The sequence below is a fragment of the Pleurodeles waltl genome, chromosome 4_1 (assembly GCF_031143425.1).
Source record: "Pleurodeles waltl isolate 20211129_DDA chromosome 4_1, aPleWal1.hap1.20221129, whole genome shotgun sequence".
NCBI lineage: Eukaryota > Metazoa > Chordata > Amphibia > Caudata > Salamandridae > Pleurodeles > Pleurodeles waltl.
Window position 1 is genome coordinate 132,445,806 of NC_090442.1, and position 24,981 is coordinate 132,470,786.

The window sequence follows — 24,981 nt, forward strand, 5'->3', positions numbered from 1 at the left end:
AGCGCAAGAGCTGTGTAGGTAAAACCTAAAAAGAAACAAAAGCAGTGCAGGCTTCAATCAACACGTGTGACGCTTGCATGTGCTTGCTGCTGGTGCGGGCCAGGACGGGACGGGATGGAGAAGTAATGGCTGGCAGCATCATGGGCTTGGTTGCAGACTGCAGAGTGCACACTCACAGTGGCCTTCTGATTTTGTTGAATTGGGACAATTTTGATAAAAAATCAGCCCCCAGTAACAAAACTAGCCCCTGTTTCAAAACCCGTCCCCGCCCTTCCAGCCTCCCGGTAGGATCGCCCGGTGGCCGGCATTGCCAGTCCTGTTTGGAGGCCTTTTTTTTTAGAGTTTAGCAGATGGGTTACCTTGTTGAAACATGGCAAATAATTTGTCCCCTGTATTACAAGTGGCATAGGCTCAAATGTGCTTGTAATTCAGAAAGGACACACAAATAAAATAAAGAGCTTGGGTAATCAATAAATGCAAAAAAATATGGGAAGCACACAAAGCAGGGTGAATTCTTCAGACCCTATGCCCACCTTTCCCACTCTTTATATCTACATACAGTCGTCCTATTTGTCCTAACCTGAAAAGAGAGCCACCATTCCAGGAACAATGCACACAGTGATGGTCACAAGTTTCAGAGCTGCAAGAACAGTTTGAAGGTTGGCAGCCCATCTTACAGTCAAGCAGTTCAACGCAATAATTAGACCTGTGGGTAAACAGAGAGAAAGCTCAGAGCAGCCCGAACTTCACATAATACAATAAAAATGTATTCTTTTCAGGTTATGATTTTCTTGAAAAATGAAATGTCATCTTTGTGATATACATTAGCCTTGCAATCACACAGTTTGTGATACTATGATAGTAGTTAATGTATATTGGAAAAAATAAACTCCAGCTGTCACTGCGTCTAAGAAAAGATCATTAGGGGCTTATTTACAAGCTCCTGTGTGTCGCCAGAACATCACTTTTATGACAGTCCTGCGGCGCACACTGCAAATCCATATCTACAAGGCCACATAAAGCTGTCCTGTGTGGCTTTTCATGGCCTTGTAGATATGGAGTGAGGCAACTCAGCAGAAGTCGCTGCATTCCCTCACATTGCAATAGGGAGGCGTGGCATGGATGTTACAGTGGGTGTTTCCATGTAACACCCATGGCATTTGACACATTCCCAGATTTACAAGATTTCGTAAACCTGGAAATGCATCATAAGCTTACGCCTCCCCAGGGGACGCATAAGGGAGGCGTAACAAGGAGAGATAACCTTATTTCTCCTTGGTTCTCATCATTCTATGTGTGCTGCATTGTGCAGCACAGTCCATGAATAGTATGTGGAGTGGAATTAAGCCATCAAAAGTGTTAAATGCAGCTAAAATATCAAGGAGATTGGAATGAAAGTCATTTGCGGAGAGCTGTGCCAATGAAGTTGGAAACACGAGTAAGGGCATTTTCAGAAGTATGGGCTCCATGGAACCCTGACTTGATGGATCAAGTAGTTTATTAGAAGAGTGATAGGTATGGTTTAGCCATTCAATCATAGGCTCTAAGGATTTTGTAGATAAGGGGTAGATGGAAAAAGGCAAGGTTGAGGGAAGGATAAATGAAATCACAATTAGCATTTAAGGAGATATAATATCACTGCTTACTTGAAGCACTGATGGTATTCATCAGAGAGAAATGAAAGGTTGACTGAGTAGGGGAAAAAGGTGTGGGAGCAAGAATAGGGTTCTAGTTTTGACAATGAGGAAGCAGAAGAGGTCAGAGGAATTACAATTGGGGTTGGCAGGTTTTAGACTTAGAAGGCCCTTAGCATAGTTTTTTACAGCAGCAATTGACAGCGGGACCACAGCAGCCTTTGGAAATAGGTGTTAAGGGCTGGGGAGGAGAAGCCTCCCCCAGCCTCTGGAAATGCTTTGAAGGGCACAGATGGTGCCCTCCTTGCATAAGCCTGTCTACACCGGTTCATGGAACCCCCAGTCCCTGCTCTGGAACGAAACTGGACAAAGGAAAGGGGAGTGACCACTCCCCTGTCTATCACCACCCAAAGGGTGGTGCCCAGAGCTCCTCCAGTGTGTCCGAGACCTCGGCCATCTTGAATTCAGAGGTGTGAGGGTACAGTGGAGGCCTCTGAGTGGCCAATGCCAGCAGGTGACGTCAGAGACCCCTCCTGATAGGTGCTTGCCTGACTAGGTGGCCAATCCTCCTCTGAGGTCTATTTAGAGTCTCTCCTGTGGGCTTTTCCTCAGATAACAACATGCAAAAATTCACCAGAGTTCCTCTGCATATCCCTCTTTGACTTCTGCCAAGGATCGACCGCTGACTGCTCCAGGACGCCTGCAAAACTGCAACAAAGTAGCAAGAAGACTACCAGCGACATTGTAGTGCCTAATCCTGGGGCTTTCTCGACTGTTTCCTGGTGGTGCTTGTTCTGGGGGCTGTCTGCCTTCACCCTGCACTGGAATCCAAGAAGGAATCTCCCATGGGTCGACGGAATCTTCCCCCTGCTAACACAGGTACCAAACTTCTGCTTCACCGGTCCTCTGGGCCCCCTCTCATCGTGATGAGCGTATTCCCTGGAACACAGGTGCTGGATCCAAGTGACCCCGACAGTCCAGTGGTCCATCTGTCCAAATTTGGTGGAGGTAAGTCCTTGCCTCCCCTCGCCAGACAGTAATCCTGTTTACTGCGTGAACTGCAGCTGCTAGTGCTTCTGTGCACTTTTGCAAGGAATCCTTTGTGCACAGCACAGCCCAGGTCCCCAGCACTCTGTCCTGGATTGCTCAACTGTCTGAGTTGACCACCGGCTTCGTGGGACCCTCCTTTGTAGTGTTGAGATGACCACCATGCTCAGTTTTCTTGAACCCATGTTCAGGTACTTCTGCAGGTGCTGCCTTCTTCTGCATGGGCTCTCTGTGTTGCTGAGGGCCCCCTCTGTCTTCTCTTCCATGTGGCAACCTCCTGGTCCTTCCTGGGCCCAGGCAGCACCCTTTTTCTCCAACCACGACCTTTGCAGCTAGCAAGGCTTGTTTGCGGTCTTTCTCCAAAGAAACAACTCTGCATCCTCCAGCATTCCATGCAACATCTTCTGTGCAAAGGAAAAGTTCCTGGCACCTTTAGTTGTTGCAGAATCTTCAGCTTCTTCTACCTGGAGGCAGCCATTTTGCACCTTCATCCGGGGTTTAGTGGGCTCCTGCCCCACCTGGACACTTTCGTGACTCTTGGCCTTGGTCCCCTTCATTTACAGGTCCTCAGGTCCAGGATTCCATCTTCAGTGCTTTTCAGTCAGTTGTGGTCTTTGCAGAATCTCCCATCACGACTTTAGTGTATTTCTGGGGAAGTAGGGTAACTTTACTCCTACTTTTCAGGGTCTTGGGGTGGGGTATCTTGGACACCCTTAGTATTTTCTTACACTCCTAACAACCCTCTACACACTACACTAGGCCTGGGGTCCCTAAGTGGTTTGCATTCCACTTTCTTAGTATATGGTTTGTGTTGCCCCTAGCCCTAATGCATCCTATTGTATTCTACAGTGTTTGTACTACTTTTCTAACTGTTTACTTACCTGATTTTGGTTTGTGTGTATATTTTGTGTATTTTACTTGCCTCCTAAGGGAGTATATCCTCTGAGATATTTTTGGCACATTGTCACTAAAATAAAGTACCTTTATTTTTAGTAACTATGAGTATTGTGATTCCTATAATGCTATATGATATACGTGGTATAGTAGGAGCTTTGCATGTCTCCTAGTTCAGCCTAAGCTGCTCTGCTATAGCTACCTCTATCAGCTTAAGCTGCTAGAACACTACTAATCTAGTAATAAGGGATAACTGGACTTGGCACAAGGTGTAAGTACCAACAGGTACCCACTATAAGCCGGGCCAGCCTCCTACAACCATAAGCAGTGGAAAAGTGACTGTACACAGGTCAATTATGGCCAAAATGTAAATGACCAATTCAGCTTAAGCCCCTCCAGCACTGAAGCTCCGAAGTACTGCATCATGAGATCAATACACAGATTAGCTGGTGGGAGCTCCAGTACTAGGCTTTGCTGAGATGGGACAGTTGTGTATTAAAAAAATAGCAGAAGCGGAATGCCACCAACCAATGCCAAAGTTATTAGGAATCCACCAAAGACACTCAAAAAGAGTGAATGGATGGCTGAAGGTATTGCTGCAAATATAGTCTGGAGGGTGCTATCGAATCCAGAACCAACAGCCCTAAAAAAGTGCACAATTCCTGCAGTGTTAGATGCATTGAAAATTCTGCTCATCAACTCTTCAAAATGAATGGGGAAGTTGGTAAGGACTGTACCTCTGTTGATGTCCTTGCAAGTTGGAGGTCATAGGTCTCTCTGGCTGATGAAACAATAGCACCTTTGGTCTGCTCAGCTTATCAAAATTGACATTTGAAGCAGCAATATGCATCCACATTTCTGCTACTTTTATTTCTCATGGCGGGATATAATACATGGTCGCAGCAAGTTACAATCTGAAAAACCGAAATTACATAGGCAATTCCAGGCTTTCATTCCACAACATCTTTCACTGTTCAGTATCACATAACTTCCATCCGAAAGTATTTGAAATACCGGGTGAATCAAAGAGACAAATTCAAAATTTTGCACCCTCCCACTTAGTAAATACCATCTCTGTGTGTGAGCCGAAACCGCAGAGATATACTTTTTTGTTTCTGTTTTGCCGGTTTCGGTTTAGGGGCATTCTTCTTTTTGCGGCTAATCGCCCTTACCACAAGATTTATGTCCCACCATGCCGTCATCACTATTCACTGCCTCTCATCTACTTTTAAGACCAGCACCATTATGCAGGTCGTTTCTCTTACACCCCTCCCTTTTTATCACTCTACTGCCGGTTCCATTCTTACCTGCTTGGATAAAATATCTTTTAACTATTCCTCTGCACTTAAATCTGTATTACGGTCACTCCTGACTATAATTCCACTGTGAGACTAGCTGCCTCTTATGCGCTACAGTTCAACCATGCCCCTACACCCCTCCTTTTTACCGTACCTTAGCATTTCTCCAGTATCTCTACCACCAACTAACATCACATACTTTTAATTTTCTAGTCTTCGATGGGCTTATCACGACCCCTTCCTACAACACCAATTCTGGTTTACATGATGCCATAACAATACTATTTCTCGCCCACTACGTTACATCTAACTGGAACTCCTTACCTGGATCACCACAAGATACCGGTGGACTACATGACTGTCCAGACTCTCACATGTGAACTACATTTACCCATAATTTTCGGTACGTTGCCTCCTCAGTTTCAGGAAATTATTACATTACCTCCTCTCTGGTTTTTGTTATTCTGGTGCTTAAACTTATGGTCACAGAAATACTTCAACAAGCTCATTTAACATTCTGACCTTCTGAGCAAGTTATGATTTTACGTTATTTCACTGGTGCTAAGTACACAACTCTCCTTTTAAACACTTGTTTACCTGTGTGCTCACGAATCATGGTTTTTTCCTATCACATCTCTGTTTTGTAGATCTAGTTCATCCTCCTGTACACATCTTAATCCTCCGTCTCATCTTTTCTTAAAGTCTGGTATTTTGGTTCTGCTTGACGTTTTACCTTCACCTGCCCTTTGATCCATTCGTTTTCCTTCCTCTCACCATCCTACTTTCCCTTTATGCTTCCATCATATTTTCTTTTTACTCTTCTTACTCCCGAGTATCTTTTATTATAATGCTTTTTCTTTTCTTGCACCATTATATTCTGTTTTTGATTTCTGATTCACAGCCTTGAAAAAGTCCTTTGGACGAAACACGTGTTGGCTGTTTGTGCAATGCACATGCTTACCTGGAATAAAAGTCATTATTGGAAAAACAACCTCGATTAAACTTTGGACTCTTATTTCCATTTTGGAATATACTGCTCAGACTGCCTTCTGGAGTGCCCTGGTATTTTCCTTCAACCACTTCAAGATGGTGACTGCGGTGATGAGGTCTAGTGTTTTAGGATCCACCACATAGATAGCGGGTATGAGCGTGTGGCGTCTTCTCAAATGCACAGACTGAAACGCGAGGGACGTTCTAGGGTATGTGGATTCGTACACCCTCTGATCCCAAGTATGTCTTTTTTGAATATTTATGGTCTATAGTGAAGACTGGTTTGTAAGATGGGTCCGTCTTTCCTCTTTCTTTTGAATGTTCACAGAAGAGGCGAAGTAAAGAAACTTCCCTAGTGCATGGCTGCAATTGGATTTAGCTTTACAATGGATGTTGTAAGTACGATCAATATTCCCACACCCCTTTTAGTTATGACCCTGACAGAGGGTTGGTGTTGTGAGATTTATATTTCTTATGTCTCTCCAGAATACACATGCTGATTACCCTGAATAAGAGTACATTTGGGGCATTGAATGACGCTATATTTAATGTGATTTTTTTCTATTGATGAACTCTTAGCGAGCACATTCTTTGTCATGATGAATTAGTTAAGTTGTGATGTTCACACACTGGGACCCTCACTGGATTATTCCACACAGTGACCTAAGCACGGGTGCTATAATTTTGATTGGCTTTTTAACATCAATATGTATGTGCATGTAGCACTTATGGCTGTGGCTGGCATGAGTGATGGTTGATACCTCTGTACTCCATTCACTATTTACCCCTCGCTTTGATGCATGAGATGCAGGAAATGAAAATTATAGCTAATTTGTGCTTATTGAATTTTGTAGCTGTGGTAGGGAGACAATAGTGCCCTGATGACACTCTGAAAACATTTTTGGGGTCAGAACGTCAACAATATTCACCTATTTGGTTGTAACATGAATAATAATATGGATATTGTTTATGGTGTAGGCTTCCACTGTAAATTTGGTGAAATTTACAGTTTGTCATTGTATTGTATATGGATTTATGTTTTTTAACCCATGTGAGCACTGTGTCGTCTGCACTATTACTTTTTCAAAGTTTGACAAAGTCTATGTAAGACAATGAATTAAATATAGAGTTGAAATATTCACAGTATTGGCTGGCATCCAAGATATATATGTGGGGGATTTATGCATAGGTATATACAGTGAATGAATTAAGTTTGATTGAACAGAAGTAATTAACAGAGGCTAGCAGATCTTTGGTGGTGCTAGTCCTGGTGGAATGAGTCCCATGTGACGTTTGTCTTGTATATAATTATGTAATTACCCCTGTCCTGTGGGCTTATAGGGTTGTCTCTGTTGGATATGTACAGAGACAGATAAAAGCGGGCAGTAATCCTTTCGGCTATGGAACAAAATCACCGAGACTCAGCTGGGCCCGGCTGTAAAGGAAGGCTGGGAGGTAGCAAAACATTTTCATACGTCTGCCTTGGAGGCATTTAATTCAGGCTTAGTCCTCGCTATGGATAAGCTGGCTCCGTTGATAGTAAAGCCGGAGGGGAGGCCTAAGAAAACTAGTTGGCCCTGGTTTAATAGCGACTTGAAGGTGCTTCAGAGGAGGTACCGTCAACAAGAAAGACAATGAAAGCTATATCCCAATGAGATAGAGAAGATGAAACTAAGACCTGCTCTAAAAACGTATAAGGTAGCCTGTTTTGAGGCACAATCAGCCTTTATTTCTACAAAAATCAAGAATACATCTAATGCTCCTAAAGAACTATTCAAGGTAGTTCCTTCTTTAATCACGCCTCCGGTCCCCCCTACCAGCTCACCTAATTCTCAGGCAACGTGTAATCAAATTGCGTTTAAAAAAAAAACTAAAATCCGTCAAATGCATGCAGATTTCCCTTTGCTAGACCCCTGGATAGCCCCCTTGGATTCTTCAAGTCAGGATACCCCTCTGCTTACATGTTTTCCTCCGTTGCTGCCGGATAGGATTAAAGGATTTCTAATGGGGGTTAAGTCAGGTTCACCTATGGATCCGTGTCCACCCGACATTTTACAGATGATTTCGGAACCGGTTGTTCCGAAATTAGCTACTATTTTTCAGGAAGTCCTATCTTCAGGGATTTTACCTTCTACATGGAAGCAGGCCACTGTTATTCTTTTAAAAAAAAAGCCCGATCAAACTGCATTTGATGTAAGCAATTTACGACCCATTTCTTTGCTACCTACATTAGCTAAGATTTTTGAAAAACACATTAATTACAAACTCTCCATGTTCCTTAATCAGGTAGGAGGCTGCGACCAGTCACAACATGGGTTTAGAAGGGCTCATAGTACGGAATCAGCACTACTAACGACATCTGACTCCATCCAGAGACTACTGGATGAGGGTCAAGGTGCAATTCTTGTACTATTGGATCTTTCAGCGGCATTTGACACCATCTCGCCTACGATCCTGGTTTCTCACCTCCATAATGCGGTAATAAGACATTCTGCTCTTAAAATCCTGGAATCTTTTTTAAGTAATAGATCTATTACTGTAAGCTGGGTGGCCTGAGGAATGTGGAAATCCACCGGCCCCGTGCGTGGCGACCAGAAATTTGGGAGTGATTTTCGATGACTCATTAAGCTTTAAGCCACAGGTTAGTGCTATAGTCAAATCTAGCTACTGGACACTGAAACTCTTCAAAAAATGTTTTCCATTTTTGAAGCAGGAGGAAAGAGTTACTGTTATTTTGGCATTGATTATGTCCAGATTGGATTACTGTAAATCCTTGCTGTTGGATACGGATGGGGGTTCCTTGAGGAAATTGCAGATAATTTAGAACAATGCAGCTTGTATGATTCTGGACCTCCCACGTTTTGCCTCGGCTTCTCATAGCCTAAAGTATCTTCATTGGCTTCCGGTTGGCAAGAGGATCATTTTTAAAGCCCTTTGCCTAACTTTTAAAGCACTCTATGGGGACTGTGCTGAACACCTGGCTAATAGACTCAGGTGGTATCGTCCAGGGTGCGTCCTAAGATCGGACAATTCCTACCTGATACAGGTTTGTCGAACTCATAGAGTCAGGTGGGGAGATAAAGCTTTTCCAGTGGCGGTTGCCAGACATTGGAATGCTCTACCGTTGGATATCAGGAAAGAACATAACTTGCTGATATTCAGGAAGCGAGTGAAAACATGGTTGTTTCCACGGTAAGGATGCTGGTCTCGGTCGTTCCCTCCTCATTTATGTCCTTGAACGCTTCGATGCTAAGGCCGGAACGCGCTATATAAATCTCCATATACATACATACATACATATATGTGAAGTTTGCTATGTCAGCATTACAAGTGCCATGCAAGGACACCTGCTTGCAAATCATAGAATGACTAACAGTAGTCTCACATTTGCTTCCACTAAGAAAGACCTCTGTTTCCCTTTGCAAACATTTGTAAGTAAAAGCAACTTCCACACCGTGTGCACCTTGTCCCCTAACTGCTCAAATCTGCCAACTTCAAAATGTTTTAAACATTTGCGAAACTGAAATGTTGAAGCAGGATTATTGATTACCCCGTGTATTAGCCATACTGCTGATAGAATTTGGGCTACAGAAAAAGGCAATTTTTCCAATTTCTTGATGTTAAGCATGATGTAACTAGCTTTTCTTTCAGCCATTATCTCTTGCTGTCTGGTCAAATTCAAGGTGGCAAATGACTCAGTAGAGTTAACGTGCTGCCAGGGCACTTTTAAGAACCTGCAGTGTCCAACCCAGCTGCATAATGGACTTAAGTTACCTCTGTACATGATGTAAAAACGACATATCATTCTGAATGATGTCTATTGCAGAGGACACTAAGGACCCCATTATGAGCCCGATGGTCCATGGGCCTCCAGACTCGCGAAAGGGGTGGTCAGACTTCCCTATTATGACCATGGCAGAGCCGCCACGGTCCACCTGCCGGCACTGCCAGTTTGCCGCCAGCCTGACGGTGCCAGCGGTTTCAAACCACCAGGGCAGTGCTGCCCTCCAGATTACGAGTCACCTTTCTGCCATCCTATGCATGGTGGTCCCACCGCTAGGCAAAGTCTGGCGGAAAGGGTGTGCCGGGGGCCCCATGGTGGCCCCTGCACTGCCTATGCACTTGGCATGGGAAGTGCAGGGGTCCCCATGGACAGCCCCGTCGCGCTTTCCACTGCCCGAATGATGCACAGCCACATTGCCACCGGCTCGCTTACGTCAATGTTAAGGCCCTGTTCAATGCAGGGCCGCGGCAGAAACAGCGTTTCTGCCCGCCGGCCGGTGGTGTTCTGGCTGCACTGGTGGTCAGGTGGTGGTATGAGTTTGGCGGGTGGCGTAATGAGGCCCTATGTTATTTAGCGTGTAAATTAGGTTGAACAACGTGTTCATAACATCATCGACAACGGCCAAAGGCTTCTCCATGCTTTCTTTGTCAATCTGCCTTAAACGTGCAGCAGCGTTCATTTGTGAAAGCTTCCAAATTTATATATGGCATGTAGAAAACATTTCTAGCATGGTTTTCTAGGACCCATCAAAAAATCTTGTATGTTGACACCCTCTGAAGGAGACTAAGGCCCTCATTCCAACCCTGGCGGTAAATCCCGCTTACCGCCGCGCAGAAGACCACCAACACACCGCTACGGCCGTGGAATTCCGCTACAGGTATTACGACCCACAGCTCGGAATCCGCCACAATACAGACACCCACACAAGTCCGCCACACCAAAGGTCAGTGATAAACTGGCGAAAACAAAACCGACACATCACGCCAGCAAGAATACGCCTACAGTATCACGAGCCACGAATCAATGCGGCGGACTTTCAACCGCGGTAAACCATTGGCGGTACACGCTCAAAATACACACACATCTACAATACGCCACCACATTGGACAATTCGAAATACATACGCCTGATACACGTACACATACCACACCCACACACCCACAACACTATAAAGCACACACCCACATTACCCACAAACCCTTACTACCAGAAATTTGAAAGCAGGCCAGAGAGAGACACTACCTAAAACAACACCAGCATCCACAGACACACAACACCATCACTTACAAAAAATCCACACACCTCAAACAACACACACAAACACATCCCCTCACACATCACAACAGACACCACCTCACACATCACCCACACCACATCATGGCACCTCAACAACACCCTGGTTCTCTGACGAGGAGCTCAGGGTCATGGTGGAGGAAATTGTCCGGGTAGAGCCACAGCTATTCGGCGCACAGGTGCAGCAAACATCCATTGCAAGGAAGATGGAGCTATGGTGCAGAATTATCGACAGGGTCAACGCAGTGGGACAGCATCCAAGAACACGGGATGACATCAGGAAGAGGTGGAACGACCTACGGGGAAGGTGCGTTCCGTGGTTTCCAGACACCAGATTACTGTACAGAGGACTGGCGGTGGACCCCCACCTACTCCCCCACAACTAACAACATGGGAGGAGCAAGTCTTGGCAATACTGCATCCTGAGGGCCTCACAGGAGTAGATGGAGGACTGGACTCTGGTACGGCAAATCTTTACTACCTTATCCCCCCCACCCCACCTGCATGCCATCACATACTCCCACCCTTACCCTCACACCCATCACCCCAACAACCCACAGATACCCCACCAACACAACCCACACATCCCAAACCCAAGCCCTGCATGTAACACCAATGCATGGACACCCATCACCCAAGCATGTCCAGTACAGAGACTCACTCCTGCCCCAAAATCACCAATCACACAAGGACCAAGCCAAGAATGCAAGCACAGGAGTAGAGGGTCAATCACCCATTGCACACGATGGCACACACAGATAGAATAATTATGCATTTACACCCCAACAGGACCGCTACCCAACGTCACTGGACAGGAGGTGCCAGACATATCTAGTCCCCCCACAGAAGAGGCCCACATTGATGACAGCAGCTCTGCACGTCTGGATCAAGATGACCAGCCCGGCCCATCAGGGACCTCGGGACAGTCGGTTCCCCTGCCACTGTCACAAGCCACAACAGAGCCTCCCCCTCAGGAAACACCATTACAGCACCCACCCAGCTGGCCCATCCCTCTGTCCCCAGGACACGTCAATCAGCAGCGTGTCCACCACTACAGGGAACCCAGGCAACCCCACTAACATAGGACGATCAGGGACCTGGGGGCAGTGGCAGTGGGCCCACGGTTCAGGGGGCAGAGGCACAGGATAACAGGGAAGCTGGGAGGACTGCTGGGCGACAGGGGGAGGACAGGCCCAGGGAACCCACTCTCCACGAGGCACTCTCCAACATCATGGGAGCTTACCATCATTCCCAGGAGACAATGGCAATGGTACTGGCCAAGTTTCAGGAGACCCAGCGGCTGCAGGAGGAACACTACCTTGGGATCAGGGAGGACTTGAAGTCCATTAACACCACCCTGGTCACCATTGCAGGGGTGCTGGCAGACCTTCTCAACACCAGGAGGGACACAGTGGCACAACAAGGGGCCCCTGACACTAGCCTGGACTATGAACAGCCCTCCACCACTGCCGGCGCTAGCGGACAGGAGGCAACGCCACAGGAACAACTGGACTCCAGCACCCCACCCCCTGCAGATGGAGAGCCACCCTGCAAACGGTCCCTGAGATCCAGGAACAAGACAGAGAACATTGCCAAGACCCCCGCCAGGAATTGAGACCCCCTTCTGAATGTCACCCTTCTGTCCCACTTTGTCACCCTGTCCATCCTTAAACTGCCATTGCTCCACTTCCTATGCCCCTTTGGACAATGCACCTGTGAAACAAATAGACTGGACTTTGCCATGGACATTCCTCCACCATCCCCCCAGCCCATTTTACAACCCCCTCCACTTATTTGCACAGAAATAAACACACTTCAATCACAAAACAATCTGGAGTCAGTCTGTGCTTACACAAATGTGTAATTGCAATAACCATGGAATATAGCAATGTCAATTTACTTGTTCACATACCAATGTAACACAGCTGTAGGCCAGGAGGAAACATAACAGAGGGCACATAGTGGGACCCAGATCTGTGAAATGGAAAGTCAAAGTGACAAGTCAGGGTCCATACACTGAATGAAAATGACAGACTTATGCTCGCTCCAAAAATAGTATGAGATGTGGGAGGCAGTGACATCTTCTTACCTGTGTCTCACTGGAAGTATTGCATGATAATGTTGTTTCGGTTGTCGATGTCCTCTTCTTCTGCCTCCTGTTCTTCACTGTCCACAGGCTCCACAGCTGCAACAAGACCACCAGCTGGCCCATCCTTCTGCAGAAAAGGTACCTGCTGTCGCAAAGCCAGGTTGTGCAGCATACAGCAGGCCACGATGATCTGGCACACCTTCTTTGGTGAGTAGTATAGGGAACCACCTGTCAGATGGAGGCACCGGAATCTGGCCTACAGGAGGCCGAAGATGCGGTCAATCACCCTCCTAGATCGCCCATATGCCTCATTGTAGCGTTCCTCTGCCCTTGTCCTGGGATTCCTCACTGGGGTCTGTAACCATGACAGGTTGGGGTAACCAGAGTCACCTGCAAATATAGAAGGACAACTGTTAGACACACACTAACCCTTAGGGACAGCCCCATACCCAGACACCTATTCACACTGTATTGGGACCTTGACCTCACCTATTAGCCACACACGGTGCCTCTGGAGTTGCCCCCATCACATAAGTGATGCTGCTATTCCACAAAATGTAAGCGTCATGCACTGAGCCAGGAAACTTGGCATTCATGTGGGAGATGTACTGGTCTGCGAAACACACCATCTGCACATTCATCGAATGGTAGCTCTTCCGGTTTCTGTACACCTGTTCATTCGTGCGGGGGGGGACAAATGCCATTTGTGTCCCATCAATGGCAACAATGATGTTGGGGATATGTCCCAGGGCATAGAAGTCACCTTTCACTGTGGGCAAATCCTCCACCTGAGGGAAAACGATGTAGCTGTGCATGTGTTTCAGCAGGGCTGACAACACTCTAGACAACACGTTAGAGAACATTGGCTGGGACATCCCTGATGCCATGGCCACTGTTGTTTGAAAAGACCAACTGGGCAGGAAATGTAGTACAGACAGGACCTGCACTACAGGGGGTATCCCTGTGGGATGGCGGATAGCTGACATCAGGTATGGCTCCAACTGGGCACACAGTTCATGGATTATTGCACAATCAAGTCTGTATGTGACTATGATGTGTCTCTCTTCCATTGTCGACAAGTCCACCAGGGGTCTGTACACCAGAGGATGCCGCCATCTCATCACCTGCCCCAGCAGACGTGCCCTATGGAGGAGAACAGCGAGCAGAGAGTCATCCAACACTGAGGTATCAGAATGTGTTATTTGCAGAAACGTTATTTATCCGCAATGTGCCTGTAACTGTGTGTATTCAAGACCTAGATAGGTGTGATGCAGTTATTATCCATGACATGTGGCCTCCTGAAATGGCGGCTGCCTGACCTGTAAGGTGGGACAAGGGGATATGAGGTAACTGCGCTGGCGTTGTACACCGTCGCGGTGGGCGGACGAAGACCGCGGAGATAATCTGCATTGGTTAACATTGGGCCCTATGGGTCACAGAAGCCAATGACGATGTACGGCGGCAGTGACGGTACGCAACTAGCCGTGGGCGTGACCGCCATTTTCTGTCTGTTCACTCACTTGATACCTGACCTTCAACAGGAGATGACCTACACTGCAAGTGCTGCTGTGACCTGTGTTGGGAAGCGACGATGGCTCGAGTGTCTGGGGAAAGGGCCCCTGCCTTCACTTCCAAGGAGTTGGAGAAACTAGTGGATATGGTCCTTCCCCAGAACACGCAACTGTACGGTTCTCCAGACAAACAGGTGAGTACCCAGTGAGCATGGTGGATGGGCAATGTCTGCTTTGAGTGGTGTGGCTGGAAGAAACATGGGGGGGGCTGAGGCCTACATGTGCGGATGCTGAGTGTATGAGCGTCATGGCATGGGTGGGAACTGGTGGGCAATGAGAATGATGGTCCGGCCGGGTGAGTAATGTCCTATCCCCCTCTACCATTCCTCTAGGTCAGCGCCAGAAGAAGGCTATTTGGCGTGCCATCACCAAGGACGTCCAGACCCTGGGGGTCTACCACCAACGAAGCACCCACTGCTGTAAAAGATGGGAGGACCTGCGCCGTTGGACCAAGAAGACGGTGGAGGCCCAGCTGGGGCTGGCCTCCCAACGTGGAATGGGTGCCCGTCGCACCATGACCCCCCTGATGTTCCGGATCCTGGCGGTGGCCTATCCGGGATTGAATGGGAGCTTGAGGGCATCACAGCAGCCACAAGGGCGTGAGTACACTTTCATTCAGCTGACTCTGTGTGCTTTACGAGGTGTCTGGGTGGGGGAGGTGGGCAGTGGGTTCCCCTAGGCCAGGGTGAACTTGGTAGGCAAGGTCCTTTGTGAGGCAGGCTATGTGGCACCCCAACCCCACTAGTGGTAAAAGCCATCTACACCTAGTCAGGCTCCTGTGACTTCCAGGTTTGCAGCAATTGGGCTTAGGCCTCGTACCCCATGGTCAGGTGAAATTTCGTTAGTGCATCACGTAGTGCAGAGGGCTGCTCCATGTGTGTTGTGTCCACCAACGGCAGTGGTGTTGCATGCACTGAACATGTCTTTCTTCTGTCTCCCCCCCCTTTTGTGGTCTCCCTGTTCTTGTGTGCAATAGCATCATCAGGCAGAGGAGCATTGGCACCGGAGCAGGAGGGAGCTGCATCCCACTTGGCCCTGGAGGGTGAAGCAACGGAGTCTGAAGCCACCAGTGGGACGGAGGGTGAGGGGAGCTCCACGACGGGGACAGGAGCAGAGACCAGTGACAGCGACTCCTCCTCTTATGGGAGCTCCCTTGTGGTGGCGGCCACCTCTGTGCCCACCGCATCAACAGGTACAGAGACTGTGGCTTTGCACTCCCCAGGATAAGGCAGTGGGCAATCCAGCCACTGGAGAGACTTGAGAGACTGTGGCTTTGCACTCCCCAGGATAAAGCAGTGGGCAAACCACCCACTGGAGAGACTTGAGAGACTGTGGCTTTGCACTCCCCAGGATAAAGCAGTGGGCAACCCACCCACTGGAGAGCCTTGAGAGACTGTGGCTTTGCACTCCCCAGGATACAGCTGTGGGCATGGAGCCCCCTCATGCAGCAGTGGCGTTGTGCGTTCATCTGGCTGAGGTGCCCCCTCCCCCTCCTCCTGAGTTGCCTGTGTATTTTCGATCTGATGCCCCAGCATTGTTCTCTTCGTTTCCAGTCAGGTATCTAGTTCGCCCATGCATTTAGGGCCCAGTGGTCCACGGACAATGATTGGTGCACTATCCGGACTTGTGTAGTTGGTGTACATAATTGTATATACTGGATTATGAATTTTGACAATGAGATTTCACATGATTACATTCATTCAAATCATTTCCTTTTGTCCTTGCGTTCTTCCAGGGGGTGGGGGAGTGTATATGTAATGCTGCTGCATGTGTTTGTGTGCCTGGTGTTGTGGGTGAGGGTGGGGTTGTTGCGTGTTGCGTGTTGCGTGTGTATGTCACTCTTTCCCCCCTCCCCTGTGTTGTAGGTGCAGTACTCACTGTGGTCGTCACCGCCGCCGTTCATACTCCTGATAGACGAGGAGCTAGACCAGCATCAGCAGTATCTGCAATTCAGGCTCCATGGCGTCTTGGTTCCTCATTGGGTGTCGAGAGGTGAGTGTTTTCCCTTCTGTGTACTGTTTACGCCGTGTTTTTGTTTGCGTTGGTTCCGCCCCGGAAAAGGTGGCGGATAGGCGTCTTGAAATACTGTCAGCTGTACTTTGTCTACCGCCTGTCTGTTGGCGGTTACCGCCACGGTGTTTGTTTGTACCGCCGTGGCGGTCGGAGTGTTAAAGTGGCTGTCTATGTTGGCGGTTTCCGCCATGTCGTGATCCCATTTTTTTTGCCGCTGGACTGTTTGCGGTATTACCGCCACTTTAACACCGACCGCCAGGGTTGTAATGAGGGCCTAAGTTGTTCTTTGGCAATTGCTAACATGGAGGAACGTAACCACTGTTGGCAAGCTTTACCCCATCTATATGTACTAATGATACTTGAGTTTTGAACTGTGATGGTTGTGAGGGTCCAGTCGGCTTGCTCTGAAACCATGTGTGAAAATAACAAAACATGTCTGACAACCATTTTTGTCCACTGGCCACAATAACCAACTGCCGGGACGTGAAAGTCAGGAATTAAAAGTACCATTAGTACTTTTAACAAACCCAACTACTAAGCTGCGCTTCAGTGACATTTAAAAGTGTTTGCCAATTGTGAAATTTTGCTGGTATCGTGATGCTGGGTGCATGCAGTTCTTTTATTTTTACGAACCCCAGGCTTGTTGTTTGGTGAATTGTGTCATTCAGAAATATTATTTGTAAGTGAATAAGGTGTGCTCTAAACAAAGCTTCCCTACCCTGTATCTGTCAATCATGTGTTCCCCATACACTCTTTAACTCAACAGAGTTCTTCCAAAATTCATAGACCTCAATGGTCAATCGAGAAACAAAGGAGTTTGAATAAATTAATTTGGTGTTGTTTATTGATGTAAAGGATTGCTTTAGATCTCGATCTTTACTCTCCACAATAGAATTTTTCTCAGGATGATATGTTGAGGAGTAATAGAGTTGAACACCTATCTCTGCCATGGCGTCTCTGAATGCCCTGAAGACAAAAACAGGGCCCTGGTCTGAGTGGAATGCTGCAGCTGCAAAGGTACCAATGAAGACTTGCGAATCTTTAATAATAGCCCAGATGTCAGCGAAACATTATGGCCATACCCACAGGATTCTAGAACATGAATCTACAGCAACTAAGATGCATTTGCATGCACCATCAGATTGTAAGGGACTGCAATGGTCCAGGTACACACATTGTAATGGTTTGCTTGGCACTAGAAGGGGTCTATGCAGTTAATTTGTTGACAGGTGTCACAGCAAAGGATATACTGCTTCGTCTATTTGTATAGACCTGGCCACCAATAGCTTTTTTGTAGCAGGGATATAATAGCCACCACACCAGCATGGGCAGAAGCAACACTCTCATGCTCTGCTCTCTGATCTTGTTTGGGGATTACACAGTCGCTGGTATTGTTGCAAAGGCACTGTTTTGGTCACGGAGGTGGTAGGTATATTTAGCAGGGTATGCTTTAGGTAGGGGCTTGCCTTTAGCAGAGGCTTTCACAGCAGTCAATGTATCATTGTCCAGTCCTGTGTGAGAATGAGTAATTGCAGCAACAGAAGCTACTGCAGATTTGGCAGCTTCATCAGACAAAGTGTTTCCTACTACGTGTACTCCTACACATTGTTGGCCTAATGTATGTACTACATGAGCTCTTGTGTTTGATAGTGTTCCCTTTTGAATCCCTGAACCCGTTTAGGCATCAATGATGTAAGTAAGCATTGTGGGATTGGACACAGTAGTACGAATCACACACGATCAATGTGGGCTGTTCAGGATCCATTGTAGGAAGCTAGCCTGGTGTGTGGTCGGTACCTATGGTACTTACATATTACACCAGGTGCAGTTATCCCTTATTAGTGTAGTGTAGGGGGTGTCTAGCAGCCAGGCTCTCTAGAGGTAGCTGTGGATGAGCAGGTAAGGCTTATCTAGGAGACATGCAAAGTTCATGCAATATCACTGTAGTCACACAGTACTCACACACATGAAAGAAAATACTTTTTGGTGACAAAATTACCAAAAATACCACAGAGACTATACTCCCTTGGGAGGTAAGTAATACACAAATTATATACATTAGTATGCAGATATAGGCATACAAACAGTTAGAAACCAGTACCATTAGTGGAAATCACAATATTTAGAAAAGGGCCTTGGGTGAGCACAAACCATATACCAAAAAAGTTGAATGCGAATGTCGGTCCCCCACCTAGGCAAGTGTAGTGTACAGAGGGGAGATGGGAGTACTAGAAAAGCCCAAAGGTAAGTACCACAACCCACCCCAGCAACCAGGACAACAGGAGTAAATCACAGCAAGTTTCCCAGATCACACAAAGGAAGGAAAATAAGAATTATGATAAAGTCCAGAAGTGACTGCAAGTCACCAACAGTGGATTCCTGGATAAGAAGACCTGTGGAAGAAGGGGACCAAGTCCAAGAAGCACAGAAGAGTCCAGGAAGAACAGGAGTCCCTGCTAACCCGAATGAAGGTACAAAAGGAGAACCACCGGTGGAGAAGAAAAGTCAGTACTGCACCCAATAAGATGAAGTCGGGTTCCTGGTACAAGTGATGTCCCGCTGCGCCTGGAGGCGGATTGCAGTCAGGTTTGCGTCGTGAGAGTCCACCAACAAGCCTTGGTACATGCAAAGCTTGCGGTTAGTGGAAAATGGCACTGCGAGGGACCAGGAAGGACCAGGTGGACTCGACCCAGGAGGGGGAAGTCAGAGGGGGCCATCAGCGACACAGAGAACCCACAGAACACCAGGTAGCACACACAGGAGTCCCACAGGATGGGAACAAGAAAGTTGCAGAAGAGGTCCATTCAGCACTATGACTAGGGCTCCCACGCCGTTGGAGAACCACTCAGGAAGCTGTGCGTCGCAGGATAGAGTGCTGAGGGCCGGAGCTTCAAGATGCATGAAGATCTTGGAAGAAGGAAGCCAATGAGCCTTGGCAGCTGCAAGAGACACAGTGCAAGGGGGTACTGTCGTGTTTGGGGAGGCAAGGTCTTACCTCCACCAAAGTTGGACAGTTGGGGGGTCATTACGACATTGGCGAGCGGAAGCGGTAACCGCTGTGCGGCCGCCAATGCGGCCGCACTCCCGCGGCCCCCATTCCGACATTCCCACTGGGCTGGCCCAGCAGGGATGAGGCCGCAACATAGGAGCCGGCTCCTAATGGAGCCGGCGGTGTTGCAGCCGTGCGACGGGTGCAGTTGCACCCGTCGCGCTTTTCACTGTTTGCTATGCAGGGGCCCCCTGTTAGGGGGCCCCTGCACTGCCCATGCCAGGGGACCCAGGAAACCCCTTACCGCCAGCCTCTTCCTGGCGGTGCAAACCGCCAGAAACAGGCTGGCGGTAAGGGTGTCATAATCCCCAGGGCAGCGCTGCTTGCAGCACTGCCCTGGCGGAGTATCACCGCCGGGGCTAAAACGGCGTGAAACCGCCGGCCCCGGCGGTGCGACCGCGGCGCTACCGCCGCGGTCGTAATAAGGGCCTCCGTACCGCCAGCCTGTTGGCGGTATGGACGCTACATTACCCCTGGCGGTCTCCGACCGCCAGGGTCGTAATGACCCCCCCTTGGAAGAGAGGACCATCAAGACCACTTCAGTCCACCACCATACATGATGCAGGATCCATGCAGCTCAGCAGGAGAGGGTATCCATGCAGCTGGTCATCGTTGCAGGTGGTGCCTGCAGAAGTGACTCCTTCACACCAAGGGAGATTCCTTCTTCCTTCTGATGCAGGCTGAAGATGGGCTGTCCTCAGAGGATGCATGACTGGGCAAATGTTGCAGTTGCTGGAGGGAGCCAGAGATACAATGCAGGAGACGTCTTGCTTCTTTGTTGTGGCTTGTTGGTTCCTGATGAGTCCAGATGCAGTTTCTTCATTCAGAAGTCAAAGTGGAGAATACAGAGGATTCCTGATGGAGTCTTGCAATCCGAAACTGAGGAACCACCCAAAGGAAAGACCCTAAATAGCCCTGAAATGGGGATTGGTCATCTAATCAGGTAAGCACCTATCAGGGGAGGGCTCTGATGTCACCTACTGGCACTGGCCACTCAGATGCTCCCAGAGTTCCCTGCCAACCTTGAATCCAAGATGGCAAAACCCAGGGACCCTCTGGAGGAGCTCTGAGCACCACCCCTGGGGTGGTGATGGACAGCAGAGTGGTCACTCCCCTTTCCTCTTGTGCCAGAGCAGGGACTGGGGGTCCCTGAACCAGTGTAGACTGGTTTATGCAAGGAGGGCACCATATGTGCCCTTCAAAGCATTTCCAGTGGCTTGGGGAGGCTGCCCCTCCCAAGCCTGTAACACCTATTTCCGAAGGGATAGGTTGTAACACACCTCTCCCAAAGGACATCCTTTGTACTGCCTTCCTGGGCTTGAGCTTTTCAAACAATAGGAGGGCAGAAACCTGTCTGGGAGGTGGCAGGAGCTTAGGCTGCCTGGAAACCTTCAGAAGGCTGAAATGGCAATACTGGGGGTCCTCTAAGGCGGTCCCAGAGTGCATGGGATCATACAACAAATGCTTGCAAAAGCCTTGTGGTATGATTCCAACATGTTTGATACTAAACATGCCTATGTTCGGAGTTACCATTATGTAGCTGGACATAGGTAGTGACCTATGTCCAGTACAAGCATAACATGGCATCTCCGCACTCACGAAGTCTGAGAAAATGGGCCTGGAGTTCATGGGGGCACCTCTGCTAGTGGAGGGGTGCCCTCACACACAGGTACTTAGCACCCTGCCCTGTGGGCTGGAAGGTCTGACATAGGGGTGACTTACAAGTGACCTGGTGCAGTGAAAAGTGGCAATGAAAGGGTGCTTGCACCTTTTCACACAGGCTGCAATGGTACTCCTGCAGAAGCCTTTGGATGGGCTCCTATGGGTGGCAAAATATATGCTGCAGCCCATAGGGATCCCCTGGAGCCCCAATGCCCTGGGTACCTACGTACCATAAACAAGGGACTTATAAGGGGCCACCAGTATGGCAATTGTGGGTTAAATACAGAGGTTTTGGAGAGAGACCATAATCACTGGGGTCCTGGTTAGCAGGATCCCAGTGAACACAGTCAAGCACACTGACATCAGGCAGAAAAAGGGGGTAACCATGCCAAGAAAGAAGGTACTTTCCTACATCCATATGTTCCGGTGCCAAAATGAGAGCCTTAAACCCTGCAAGTTGTTCAGTACAGTCTGCGTGCAGGTACGAGGAGGGTGGAATGTACCATCCCACATGACTCCACTAATTGTCGCACAAGCAGCGGAGTACTGATGTTTGGTACCTACAGCTGTTTGTGCTGAACCATCAGTATAAACGAAGCTTCTGTATTGATTAAGAGGCATGATGTTAGAGGATATGGGATATTTAATCTCATATTGTAGAAATTCTGGGGTCTGTAGTTTGGGGTCAAAAACATAATAGAAGTCAATGGCAGTCAGGGAGGTTCCACATTGAATCTAGTGTGGATGTAATGCTTTTGCGTTTTGGACGCTAGTTTTGGTAACCTCCTTGAGAGCTGGCACTGAGGTAACAACAATAATGCATTTCCCTTGGGCAAGTGGCCTCTCCTCAATGACAGCCATCTGTACAGCAGTCAGTATTTTTTCTGTTGTGGCAAAATGTTGTTCTGCATTGGAGTAGGAATGTGATTTGTATGCTATGGGTATTGTGTCACCCTATTTAAATGTGTCATAGGTGAACCCAATGACACCAGGAATTATTGTGATTACCATTTTTGTTTTGTTGTCACATGTGTGTAAGTGTTGTGCTTCGAGCATGTCTTGTTGCAAGTCTCTAAGTATGCATGTATGTCTGGATGAATTAAGTCATAAAGTGGGTTTATGCGTGTGACCATAATCTGGAATATATGTTCTGCCAAAATTAAAGAAACCCAGTAATGATTACAGTTTCTTGATGGTATTTGATGATTTAATTTAAGCGCATTTTTCTAAAAAAGTGCAGTGCTAGGTTTTTGCCTTAATCAGATAATTTATATCCTAAGAATAGGAACATTAAGAAAAGAAATTTGAGCTTTCTTTTTTTATTATTTATTTTATTATTATACAATAATAACAATATAGTCAATGTCCCACATCTGAGAGGCCAGCATTAACAGCACATGAAATAAGTAAAGCACATTCATCAACAACAACATGCAACCTCCTCACAGTGTCAGGATTCAGGCTTCACTACGCATGATATAATACTATCAAAATTCGGTGCACTCCCAATGAGCACACTGAAAATCGAGAGAGCTAGACAACAACCAGCAGGTTCAACCCAGGAAACTAAGAAGAGAGAAGGAATTGAAGAGTAAAGTGAGGAATAGGGAAAGGTGAAAGAAAAAAAAAGTTCAGGACAGTTCTGCCACCGACATTGCGTCAATATTCCTGCAGACCTTATGGGAGAGCATAGAGGGAAGGAAACCTTCTAACGCAAGCTTTAGAAAATGCCAAGCTTCTAGTCGCTGCCAAAATCTCGATTCACCAAAAAAGCTTGCAGTGGGCCCCATATATCTTTCGGACGCGAGCCCTCAGGCATGAGCTCCCAGTATATCATCAGCTGCTCCTGGCAGTATGAAGCATCCCGCAGCCACTCACGACTACGAGGCACTCAACCACATTGCCAGCACATCGCAACCCTGCGCTTGGCCAGCAGCAACAGCAGCCCTATCAGTCTTCTGTGAGCAGCGGGGACCCCTTCCACATAGCCTAAGAGGGCAAGCTTAGGAGTGTGCAGCAGCTCAGTATCAGTCATCTCCTCAATAATTTGCAGCACCTCTGTCCAGTATTCACTCACCCTGGACAACTCAATGCGAAGTGCAGAAAGTCAGCATCAGGTACCCCACATTTTTCACAACACGCGTCAGCACGCAGACCCACGCGTCTCAAGCCACGGGGCGTATGATACAGCCAATGTAAAAACTTAAAATGAATAAGGCGTAGTCGATAATTAGGAGACAACTCTCTCATATGCGCGCAGCATCTGTGCCACACCTCATCCTAGATGGCCTCACTGATGTCCGCCTCCCAGCACACTCTTGCCTTCATCTCAGTCTCAGGCGACTTGCTCCACATACAAGCATAAAGCTTGGTGATAAGTCTACGCGGGGACCGCGTTTTGGTACAGCAGCTCCAACGCACGACACACTGGAGGCATCGCGGGGAAGCTGGGGTAACGCGAGTGGAACATAGCACTGATTCTAAGCACATATAGCTGGTTCATCGCAGTGTCACACCCATCACTTAGCGCCACCTCAGACAAAATGACCAGTCCATCAGAAAACCAGGAGCCCAAGGTGGCCTGGCTGGACTCCTGCACAGCTGCTCGTCCACAACATCCAAAACTGGCATCGCAGGTGCACACGGCTCACGCACTTTAACACACCTCAACAGCGCAGACCAGGCCCTCGCTGTGCAAGCCACAGTATTGATCTTATGCAACTTGGGCTGAACCGGGTTCCCCAACACAAGCGGCAGCCTATCAGGCCATATAGCGTCTGCTGCAGGTGCCAAATGTGGCAGATACTGCACAGGGTACAGCCAAAAATGTGAGAAATGTGCCTGCGCACAGTAATAATAGAGCTCTAAATCTGGGGCCGCCAGACCACCCATCTCAAACGAAAGTGTCAATCTCTCCCACGAAATTCTAGGCTGTCTAGCAGCCCAGACTTACTTCGTCCTCCAAATGTCTACCATAGCACCCCCAGTCATCACATGCAAAAGGGCCCTAGCAGCCCCCACATGCTGCGGCCGAGCTGAGCTCTCACGATCTGCCACAGTATCCAATATCACATTGAAATCCCCCCCACAGCAAGGTCCCAGATCCCAACGAGTCAATCAGCCGACCCACCTCTTGGAAAAAATCTGGGTCATCAGTATTTGGACCATGAAGCAACACCAATCTGCAGGGCCTATCCAGCAGCGTGCCGCGCAGCACAACGTAGTAACTGTCCGGATCTACAAGCGTCTTTTCGATGCGCCACTGTAGCCTCTTCCTTATCAGAATCGCCACACCTCTGGCATAGCTCGAGTGTATAGCAGTATGATACTCTCCAATCCAGCCAGCATTTATCCTACTACGAGTGGCCCAAACCAGGTGGGTTTCCTGCAGCATGCAAATGTCAATCACGTGACGCTGCATAGAGGCAGACAGCAGTCTCATCTTGCACCCGTCATTCAGCCCACGTACATTCTAAGTAAGGCAGCGCACAGGCGTCACACTATTTCCAGCCATTCCAAGCAGTCATCCAGCCACCCAACCCTCCACACCACAAAGTTGAGGTGTCGTCAGTATGCAGAAAGGGAAGCAAAGACAAGGAAAGGAAGACATATTAAGAAATCCAAAACCAGAACAACCCTAACCCCCACCCACGCTGA

The 24,981-nt window shown here is 48.0% G+C and overlaps 1 protein-coding gene across 1 annotated transcript in view; it reads right to left on the bottom strand.

Annotated features, from left to right (window-relative positions):
* The window catches only part of LOC138287453 (cystine/glutamate transporter-like), a 348,836-nt gene that overhangs the window by 258,464 nt on the left and 65,391 nt on the right, over positions 1-24,981 (bottom strand). Inside the window, exon 4 of the mRNA XM_069227882.1 lies at positions 581-706. Within this exon, the coding sequence (XP_069083983.1) occupies positions 581-706 (126 nt within the window). The remainder of the gene's footprint in view (positions 1-580; positions 707-24,981) is intronic.